The 11,230-nt window shown below is 48.4% G+C and overlaps 1 protein-coding gene across 1 annotated transcript in view; it reads left to right on the top strand.

Moving 5' to 3' along the window:
• CLSTN2 (calsyntenin 2) overlaps positions 1 to 11,230 on the top strand; it is a 611,775-nt gene that overhangs the window by 497,814 nt on the left and 102,731 nt on the right. The window contains exon 6 of the mRNA XM_032408591.1: positions 6,422 to 6,607. Within this exon, the coding sequence (XP_032264482.1) occupies positions 6,422 to 6,607 (186 nt within the window). The remainder of the gene's footprint in view (positions 1 to 6,421; positions 6,608 to 11,230) is intronic.

The raw sequence follows: 11,230 nt of genomic DNA, 5'->3' as shown, positions 1-11,230 counted from the left end.
ATGTAGCAGGAGGGGAAGAATGAAGGGGGGGAAATCGGAGGGGGAGAAGAACCATGAGAGACGATGGACTCTGAAAAACAAACTGAGGGTTCTAGAGGGGAGGGGGTTGGGAGGATGGGTTAGCCTGGTGATGGGTATTGAGGAGGGCACGTTCTGCATGGAGCACTGGGTGTTATGCACAAACAATGAATCATGGAACACTATATCTAAAACTAATGATGTAATGTATGGGGATTAACATAACAATAAAAAAATTTAAAAAAAAAAGAAAGAATTAAAAAGGTAATAAAATGCTCTGACTTTGTGAGACTAAAATATAGTGAATGGAAAGGGGTCAGCAATAAAGGAAGAGAGAGGATTCCTTGTATTTGTAATTGAGTTCAGAGAATTTGTGGCTTTGTTTCTTTTTAAATTGTGCCTGTGTGTAACTGTTTTTAATTGGAGAAGAGAAAGCCACATAAGTTAATCCCTGTTAAATTGTGTATGGGCCTATCACATGTGGGGCACGGGGCTAAGTGCTTTGCATTTATTATCTGATAGAGACCCTCTCAACGGCCCTGAAATAGGTTCCAGTATCACCAGCGTCTGCATGCGTGTCACCTGTGTTTGCCTGCTCAGGCAGAGAAGGAGATGACTGGCCCACGGTATGTGGCACCAAGTGGGAGAGCTGGGATTCACACATGGGTCTGAGCCCAGGCCGGGGTTCCTCCTTTTAGGGTGGTTAATAACTATCCCCATTCAGCAGATGCAGAAACTGAGGCTCTAAAAGGTTTATTCAGAGCTACACAGCCAAGAAGTGGCAGAGCCGGCCTTCAAACCTGAGTCTGTCCAGGTGCAGAGTTAACACTCTTGCATTTAATTAAATTGAATCGAACTGAATTGAAGTGGATTCCCCATTGTGTGACCCCATCAGAGGGGGCCTTCTGCATGGATTGATGATCAGGAGTGTTCTAACGTTCTGAAAATGAACACCAGACCTAATCCAGCTGCCAAATGACCTTTTCAAAGGAGAATCTGGATACTTCATGCCCTCACTAAACACTCATTGATGACTCCTCACTAGCTGTAAGGTGAAACCCAAACCTCTTACCCAGCATCCATCATCTGACCTCTGCTTACCTCTCCAGCCCCTCTCTGCCTCCTAACCCACCCCCAGTTCAGATGCACTGGGATGGCCATGGAGATAAAGGTGCTCACTGCTGAGCAAAAGGACCTCCCTACCTTCTCCCAGTAGGAAAGGAAATCCCTTGGTGCCCAAATCAAAGTCATCCACCTCTTGGAGAAAGTCTTAAAAGATGCCAGATGGTTGACGCCCGCAGAGACTGGCTAGAGTGTCAGCTGCCTGTACGATCCCGTGCAGGGGGAGCCCCTTCCTCCCCTCCCACTCTCCAGCATCCTCACATCCAGCCACTCACCTTGTATGAATCCAGACATTTCCTAGAACACCTGATGCCTCTTCAGCCAAGACCAGGAAGAGCTGGAGGCCCGTGAGCACGCACAGTGAAGGAATGAAGGGTGTTTTGACACACCTGTGTCTTTCCTTTTCCTGCTTCGGTGTCACTTCTGCATACAGAAGTGGGACAATTCTGAATGTCTTGGATTACAAGAACCCCCAAAGCCTGTGTTTTCCAGAAGTCTCAGATTCGCTTTTCTCCACCTCCAGGCATCTAATAGGAGAGTTCCAAGTGGCTAATATTCTACGGATAAGAAAACAAATTTAGCAGGAGTTATAATAAAATCATCACGTTTCTAAATCCTTAACCCATGGAGAAGGAGTTTAATTCTTAAAGGCATTCACTGTTCGCTTTTCCAGGAATACTTACGAGGTAATTGTTTAACAAAACAAAAGGTAGCTGCTTCCTTTCTCTTCACTTAAGAAAATAAGTGAACCACACTTCATAAACTAGTCTCCAGGTCCTTTATACACTGGGAAGATTTTGTTTCCAAGCAGGACAGCTCGGAGAAGTCTGGGAAGCTTGTGAACCAGGGAGCGGGACATTCCTATTGTGAGGCTTCAACAGGAAGTTTGCCGTGTTGGGCTCTTAACCTTAAATGCACATGGCAAGCCCATGAGGAGGTATCGCTAACTCAGACCTACAGGTGAGGCAGTGGAGGCTCAGAGATAACTCACTCAGCTTTGCAGAGGTCACATGACCCACATTTAGAGGAGATGAGATTCAAGTGCAGTCCTGTCCAGTCTCCAGGGTTAAAGGTGTGTACACGTGCGTGTTTTGTGCCCCCACCAGCTGCCCTCAAGGTCAAGCAGTGATGAAACTGACAACACTCCTTGATCCTTTGCCAACATCAGAGATTATGACTTTTCTATATTTATGTATTTATATATATATATCAGTATAAGTTGAACATTCAAAAATGAATCTGTAAAAATTACACTTGTTCTCCATCCTGGCAAATCCTCAGAATCATGGCAGAGCTATGGTAAAAGAGCTGCATGGCCTTGGGCAAGTCACACCAACAGTCAACCTGGCTTTGTCATCTGCACAATTAAGATAATAATCACTGGGCTGCTGGGAGGATCAAACAAAAGAATAGATGTATAAGTGCTTAGCACCTTGTAGGTGCTTCATAGTTGTATATCCTTTGTTTCCTGCAATAAGTGCTATTGAATAAATGATAAGTTAACTGTAATGCATCTATTGAACATAACCCTTGTGTTTGGTGCTAAAATGAGTCTGCATTTAATCCCCTCCCCCAAATCCTGGGGGGTAGACAACACTTATTGTTTACATAAGAGGAAACTGAGGCTCAGAGAGGGTAAATGATTTGCCCAAAGTTATGCAGGCAGTAGTAGGGGTGGGATTTGAATTCAGGCACACTGAATTTAGAGGTCAAACTTTTACCCATCTTGCTATCCTTCCTCCAGGAAATGAGGATGAATAGACATTTCACATGACAAAAGCTGAATGTGATGACTTGCCTTTGGCTCTCTTGATCCCCATCTCAAACTCCTTCTGGGAAAATGAAAGCTGTTTGTGTGAACTCCCTACTCTGTCAAGGACACTATACTCAGAAAGCTTCATCGATTTCTTTTACTATATGGTTACAATTTTGCCTGCTCCTTGTGAACCCTCAAAAGCAAGCCTGGCGAGGTCACCAAAGCAACTGCAGATGTGATGTTCCCTAGGCTCTTTTGTACCTGATTTCTTCCCGAAGAGGCCCTTTGCCCCCCAGCCAGAGGGTGGTGAGAGGAGCGAAAACTCTACCAGGCCTGGGCCTCCACTGACCTTCGCTTCATTATTTATTTTCTTCTTTATTTGCACTCCTTCCAAAAAGGATTTCAGGTGGAATGTTATCAAAGATAACCAGCAAAATATCTAGGTACGCACAGCCCCACAGAATAAAGGGAATCAATCCCACTGATGTCTTGGGCTTCTCCAGTGAAGAGGCTTCCAGAAGGAGGTGATATGCGAGGACCTTACACCAGCAGAAATAGCAGAACGTCAAGGACTGGTGCCACGGGGCTCACCCCATGGCCCCCTGCACAAAACCACTTTCTCCGTGTTCCTCTCTGCATCTTTAAGAGAGGGAGGGTCCAGGGAAAGAAGGGTGAGAAGGGGAAGGGGAAGAGGCCTCCTCCTGGATGCCATTTCTTATTATCGGGAAGTAGATTCCTCCATCCACAATTCTGGACTGCCTGCCTTGCTGAAAACAAAAAGAACCCACATGTTATGGGCTGCTGTCGGGATGGGTGGTTCTGCAGGACTGAGGGTAGGATTAGGCAGGGGCAGTACCTGAGAAGTGCAGATAGGCCACAAGTGCTGTCTGGGGCTCAGGGAAGCCTGCCATGGCAGCAGTCAGGTCAGGGATCTGAGGCTCCCCAGATCCACCTGGCAAATATTCTTGCGCTCTGACCTCAGCGCAGAGGGATCAAAAATAAGCATCACAATCCCTGCCTTTGAGGAGCTCCCAGTTGCTAGGGGAGGCAAGCATACAAATTAATCCCACAGGATTCATTCACACTTTCTACCAGTATCGAGTGAGCATCTAACTCCATGCCAGCCACTGGGCACAGGGTGTGATGGGGATTCAGAGTAACCATGAAGCTTAGAGTCTAGTGCTGTGTCTAATGCTGAGGATGCCATGGAGCACAGACGAGCGTATCTACCAAGACGAGAAATTCGGAAAGGTTGCGTGCCGTTAACAAGACAGAAGGGGATAAGAAGGGAGCTCTGTATAGAGGAAACATCATGATCAAATGCACAGAGGCATGAAACAATGGACCTAAGACACAGGCTGGCTGTGTGTGGACTGCTTATTACAGCTCTGTGACCTTCAGATGCACCTGACAAAAAGCCCTCCTGTTCTCCAGCGGTTCATATTAATTGAACTTGGGGCCTCTGGAGCATGATTTAGAGCAGCTCCATGATCTCATCCTCCAGAAGGTGATGGGCTAGTCCAGACACAGCTCCTCGGGGCTGTGAGGAAAAGCATGCAATTAGGTCCATTCTCTTTCACACGAAGTCCCTCCCATCCAAATATCGTCCAGTGGTAAGTTCCTGGTGACCAACCTCACTGGGTGCAGTCTCTGCTCATGGCCTGCCCTGAGAAAACCCCAAAGGGGTGGCTGGCTGACATGGGGGTTCAGACCTAAACCCAGATTCCATGGTTATCTGGAACATGGCAGGGTTGCTGTGCAGGGAACACTCTCCCCTAGGACTGAACATCTCCTTCCTCTCTTAGAACAACACTGATTGAGGCCCTACTGCATGCCATGCACACATGGAGGCCCTCAGTCCTCACCCCAACACTGTAAGGTCCCTCTTTTATTGATGAGGTGCCTGAGGCTTGGAGACCTTCATTAACCTGCCCAAGAACTTCCTGACCAGACAGAGTCAAGCCAAGATTGCTGGGCATCTGCTTCAAACCCGCTTCACTGAGGCTTCCCACGCACATTTATACTTGACATGCAGACCTCAACTCAGACAGGAACTCGCTCCATCTAAACAGCCCCTCTCTGTCACCACTTTTCCTTTTCGAGGCTCACCCTCTCAGATAGAACAGCACAGGCTGCCCCCCAAGCCACCCCCACCCCCGTGCCAGCTCTGCAAGGCGGGAACCTTTCCCGCCTCCTTCACTGCTGTATCCTCGATGCTCCAAACAGAGCCTTGCACATGGAAACCCTGAGCACACGGCTGCTCAGTGGACAAAGGCATCTGGCCCCTGCACTGGAATTGCTCAAGATGGCAGCCAGTGGCCCACTGGGCGCTTGCAAAGAACACTGACCCACAAAAGCCAGACTTTCTCTGTTTCTCATAGGCGACAGCAAGCAATTTCATAGATTTTTATTTCTGTTTCAGCAAAAGGATAACCTCCTAGCAAGGTTCTATGTGACAAACATTTGGGATTCATCAACTGCTGGTATCCATATGTCACATTCCTTGATTCTACCCAGCAGTCTGACTGAGGGCTGCACAGACCTCTCAGACGTGCGTCCTCACAGAGCATGGCGCGCTCACTGCTGTCAGCAAGCGCTGTGACCGGTCACGATGAGCGTTGCCTTGACTCTCCCCTGCCTTTCAACTGCTGCTGTGGTTGTTCCAGTCAATCCATGTGTACACGCCCTCTTGGTGTTTATTTTCATTGACTGCTCTATTTTGTGTGGTGCCATTTTGATTGTGGTTTTGTTCCTCTTCAACGCTTTATCATCTCCAAATTATTTTTCCACTAAAAAAAAGAAGCGATAAACCCATCGGCCCTACTTAAATGGGTCACAGTCCTGAATGCTTGAGAAAGAATCCCGCGCCCCACCTCATGACCCCAAGTAACCCTGAACTACCATGCTCTCTTGTTTTGCGACAGAATGTACGCGTTCCTAAAAATCACCCCACTGGGCAAAATGGGGGAAATGGGACGAGCGGCATAACAGTCAAAAATGTCATCAGTGATACATAAGAAAGAGAGAAAGGAAAAAAATTAGCACGGTTTTACACAGGTTAAATGGTTAAGAAATAGAGAAGTCCTACAGTGAATTTGGCACCTCACCTTGAAGAGACCGGGTGTTTGCCCGTAGCAGAGGACGGGGGAGGGCTGCAGCTGGGGCAGTACTGTGATGGGGGGCTGGCAGGGGTGCTTTCTGAATGGAAGGCACTCTGTCACTGCGGGGGCAGGTGGATGTGGTTCATAACATACAGCGGACTGCATGGCCACTAGATTTTGAGGTGTGTACACGTGCGTGTTTTGTATCTTCCTACCTGGATCGGCTCTGTTGGATGCTGTTTTCTCTCTTCCCCTAGTGTTCTCAGGAAGGAAATCTTGCATAAGCAAATGTGAAATTCCCCTTATCCTCAAAACGTTCCCCAATATATCAATTATGTTAGAACAGATGCACATTTTCAGAACAAGTGTTATGGCAGAACTGGCCAATCCCTGACTGACTTTCATCTTTTCCTTGTTGATTCAGACTGGACCAAGAGGATTGAGTATCAGCCTGGCTCAGGGAGTGTGCCGCTTTTCCCCAGCATCCACCTGGAGACATGCGACGGGGCCGTGTCCTCCATCCAAATCACCACGGAGCTGCAAACCAATTACATCGGGAAGGGCTGCGACCGGGAGACCTACTCTGAGAGATCCCTTCAGAAATTATGCGGTAGGTTTCTCCCTGTTGGGATTGTTTTTTAATTAATTGCTTTTAAATGATTCATACAAAGCGTATCTTATATTAGGAAAGAATGAGTCCCTCCCAACCGCATCGGCATCTGTAACTCCTGGATGAATATTGAGTTTACTTATTATGGTTAAAGAGTCAGAGCTAGGAAACAAGGCCCAGAGAGGTGCTACACAAGGAAACAGCTTCACGAAGCACCGACTGGGTGCACCTGCCACATTCTTCACATGCATCGCTTTGTTTAACTCTCTCATCTTCATTGTCAGGAGGCTGTTACTCATCCCATTTTAAAGATGGAAAATTTGAGGCCCAGAGAGGAAAAAATGGCTGGTTCTAGACCCTAGTTAGAAGGTGGCGGAGTTGAAGGCACTTCTACCTGAATGCAGGCAGTTGAGCTCAGCAGCTGTGAAGGCAGGCCAGGCCGGGGCAGCTAGAATGTCAGTCTCTCGAGTCAGCCTGCAGAGTGCTCCACATACTGGGAATGGTCCCCTGTGCATGGCAAGCAGGACCGTTGAGGTGTCGATGGGCCTTGGGGTGAGGTGGACCACATACGTTTCATTGCTTTCTCATTCTCTCCAAGAGTATTCAGGAACTCACATCTAGGTCCCCAGCTATGCTGTGGGGAGCTTTGAAAAGAGCTTACTCTTTGACTAGACCTGTATTTGGGGGTAACTCCATCTCCACAAAAGGAAAAGGAGCCTCTTGAACACAGTGCAGTTCCTGAGCACCATCCACTCCTGGTGGGCCCTCCACGACTATGGCTGGGGCAGTTTTCCTCCCTCACCATTGCTGTGCACATGCGCGCACACACACACACACACACACACACACACACACACACACCCCTTCACCCATGCTGCTCTTGCCCAAGGAATCAGGTGAAAATTTTAGAAGTAAATGTGAAGTGGACCCTACTTCGGCCGTGTCCCATTTGTCATGTCACCAGGCTGTCAGGAAGGCCTGTGGGGACACAGGCTTCTCCAAAGCTATGCAGTAGGTTGGGGAGAACACCACAACTTCAGGACTCCAGACAGCCCCCGCAAAAATGGATGCCAGGGGCCTCCGGCGCTCTGCTTCATTCGTGTGCAAGAAGCCATCTCCGACGACATCTTACTGTGAATGAACATGCCATTTCGCTCCCCGTGCACCTGGATTATAAGTCAACTCGACCCCGCACAACCGTGGGTTACAGTCATTTCCTAAACTCCTCCGGGTGAGAAGGAGATGATGGAATCAGGTTGTTAAAGATCAGATGGGCCCAAGGGCACACACTTGTGATTTGATTTTGATTGTTGCTGGGGAGAGATGAGGAGATAGGGAGAGGGAGAAGGATTTCTTCTGAGGGAAGAAACTTTAGAGCAAAATTGCATCTGGTTGTTAACACCGCTCATTCCTTCTGGGCTGCCGGCGTCACCTTGCAGGAAGGCAGGTAATTCAGTGAGGAAAGCAACTTTCCCCCAAGAGGTGAGCTTACCTGATTCCAGGAGACACCCTTTACGGGGAGGGGGGTCTCTGTGTCTTTCTGGTGACATTCCTGGTAGGAGTGCCCACCGCACTGTGGGGACCCTATCCGAGTAAGCTGACAGGCAGGGCCCCTCCTGCCTCCTTGTCAGGAGTCTGAATGTTGAATTCCATGGAGGGAGAGAGCTCAGGAAAAAAGGGCGGAAGCAAATGAATGGAACCCAGATGCGCATCCGGTGCTGGAGTGGGCTTCAGAAGGAGGCGGCCCATCAGGTCCGTGCTCCCTCTGCGAGGGAGATGCAGGCTGGACGGCTTCCAGAACAGAGTCTGGGTTATCATTCCTGATCCTGTGGGGCAGCTTAGGTTCAGGACAAGCTTCCATGTGTTTTCAGCGGATGGTAGACAAGTTGCTCGCAGGCTTTCCCAACTAGGGAATGGCCATGACACTTTCAGCATCGGCAACCAGGCATTTTTCATCTTCCAAATCTTTATTGACTTTGGATGGAAACAGGGAGACCAATTAGGATGTTATTGCCATGGTCTAAGCAAGACATAATGAGTTCTGAACCAGGGGAGTGGCAGTAGGAATGCATTTAAGACAGCTTTAGGAGGCAAAATCAGCAAGCTAATCAATGATGGATTAGCTGTCAGGAGTGAGAAGGAAGGAATCTAAGATGACTCAAGTGTAAGCATCTAACTGGACAAGGATGCCACCGACCAGAAGTAGGAATCCAGGCACGTGCAGATTTAGGGACTACGAGGACTGGTGCCTGGGGAACATCCAGGTGTGGGTGTCCAATGCCTGCCTGACTCTGGACACTTCCGAGGACCTGCCTCCACCCTGCCAATCCATTGTTGTAGCCAGTTTCTTCCTGATGTTCTGCCTCTTCTTGGCCAGGACACCTCCTTTGTCCCTATGCCTGGCTGGTTCTCATCCCTAAATCTTTGCTCATGGTTTCTTCCCACCAGAATCTCTCCCTGCTTTGCTGTTCCAAACCTTTCCCTTCAGCAGTATTCTCCTGGCCTTTGTACACCAGGGAGGCTATCCTGGGGGTGCTTCCTGGATGCCTTTGAGTTCTGGTATCTCTTCTGCGATACCATAGCTATGCGGTGACCCAGGCAGGGGTGTCTCTGTGGAGGGGCATTTTGCGTGTCTGGTCACTGCCCACCTGCTTCCTCTTCTTGCAACGCCGGCTCCATTAGGAGCAGACAAGAGCTAGTTCAAAGCCCATTGTCAGGAAGGACCTTACAGGTGCAGCAGCTTTTGAAACAGCCTCTCTGGGCCCACACTGAGATGCCTGCATTCTGCCTTGAAACAAAAATAATGCAGGACCCTGAACCCGTGCCCCCTTGAGCTTGTAGAACATAGCCTCAGATGGTCTGCCACTAGCCTCACTCTACCTAAAGCCAGGTTTCTTGGAGAAGTTCGGCAAACTGCTTATCACTTCCTCTGAATTCAGAGATTCAAGATGAAGGGCTCTGTCCTCTCAGTCCCAGCCTTTCCAGAAGTGAAGTGTCACAGAATTGCCTTGAGTATGAAATGCCCCATGAAGCCCTGAGGAAGACCTCTTGGCCAAATTAAATTTGACATTACTGACAGCCCCAGGAAGGGCACACTTCGATGCCCCTAAGTCACTACATATTATAGTAAATAGAAAAGCAGTCCGTGACGCACATGCCTTTCCTGGCGTGGAGGCCAGGGGCTGTTCCTCCTCGGGATCACAGGGCTCCTGGCAGCTGGCTCGCTGCTCCATATACGCCGCCCGGGGCAGCTCTTTTGTGTGTGGAGTCAGGAACTACAAGGGCAGGTCCTGTTGGAGGAAAGGCCACAGAACAAGAGCATACTATTATACCAAGTGGTTGATCTGTCAGAGCATTCCAGATCACCAGACATTAAGTTGTGCTCAGGATATATGCACTTGTGAGCCCTGGAGATTTTCATAGCTGATTTGTTCATTCTTCATTCATTCATTCATGTATTTTCTGGGAAAGACATGTTTTTAAAAAAAGTTAAGAACTTGGTTTTCTACTAACCATGAAGCTTGACAGAGCTCATCCTCATTCCAAATCACAGTCAGAGGTGTTTGTACCCCTAGAATTGCTCAAGTCCTGGAAGCTATCAGCAGCTTCTCCAAGATACCTCTGCAAGGCTGGAGCTTCCAGGCTTGAGTGTTGGTCCCCTAGACTCTTGGAGAGCAGAAAGGGGCCTATTGCTTTAAGGAAAATTGGCGCACATCTATCAGGACTCAGATTAAATCCTTAATCATACATAAGCACGGGGCCGCATACACTGACTCATGGAGGACGGTAGGCAGGGAGCTTCTCGGTGGATATGCTGATTCCCTGATGTCCTCTGAGCAGCTGCCTTATGGCGTGCCTTCCCATGTTGGGTAGAAGGTTTTTACCTGCAGTGCCCTTGCCCATGCTGGTCAGCAACTGGGTATCCATGGCCCTGCTCCAGGAGCCTGGCTGACCACCCCTACACCAGAGCCCAGCTGCTCTACATGGAGACCCAGGTTCCCCATTGCAAGACCTTGCAGGAACCCTTGTCTAGGATTCCAAAGGTGGAATGACACTCTGGTTGTAGGTCAACAGTGTGTGAGCTCCTGAAAGGACGTTAGAAAGTCCTCCCTGTCCATGATGAAGGCATGCCAAAAAAGAAATGGGAATCATAGCCTCTGATGTCAGTCACTTATGTGGATTATCAGGATAGCAGGTGACACTGCAGTCACAAATGATCCTAACATCTCATTGGCTCAAAATAACAAAGGTTTATTGATCATTCCTACTGCATGTCCTTCTTGGATTGGCTATGGCTCTCTTCCATGTGGTTTCCCACTGGAATCTAGGCCAACAAACAGCCTTTATTTTTTTTTTAATTTTATTTTATTATGTTAGTCACCATACATTACATCATTAGTTTTTGATGTAGTGTTCCATGATTCATTGTTTGCGTATAATACCCAGTTCTCCATGCAATACGTACCCTCCTTAATACCCATCACTGGGCTAACCCATCCCCCCACCCCTCTCCCCTCTAAAACCCTCAGTTTGTTTCTCAGAGTCCATAGTCTCTCATGGTTCATCCTCCTCTCCTATTTCCCCCCCTTCATTTTTCCCTTCCTACTATCTTCTTTTTTTTTT

The sequence above is a fragment of the Phoca vitulina genome, unplaced genomic scaffold (assembly GCF_004348235.1).
Source record: "Phoca vitulina isolate PV1807 unplaced genomic scaffold, GSC_HSeal_1.0 scaffold10, whole genome shotgun sequence".
In the NCBI taxonomy this organism is placed as follows: domain Eukaryota; kingdom Metazoa; phylum Chordata; class Mammalia; order Carnivora; family Phocidae; genus Phoca; species Phoca vitulina.
The sequence above is the reverse complement of the archived record's forward strand: the minus strand, read 5'-3'. Positions and strand labels throughout refer to the sequence as shown.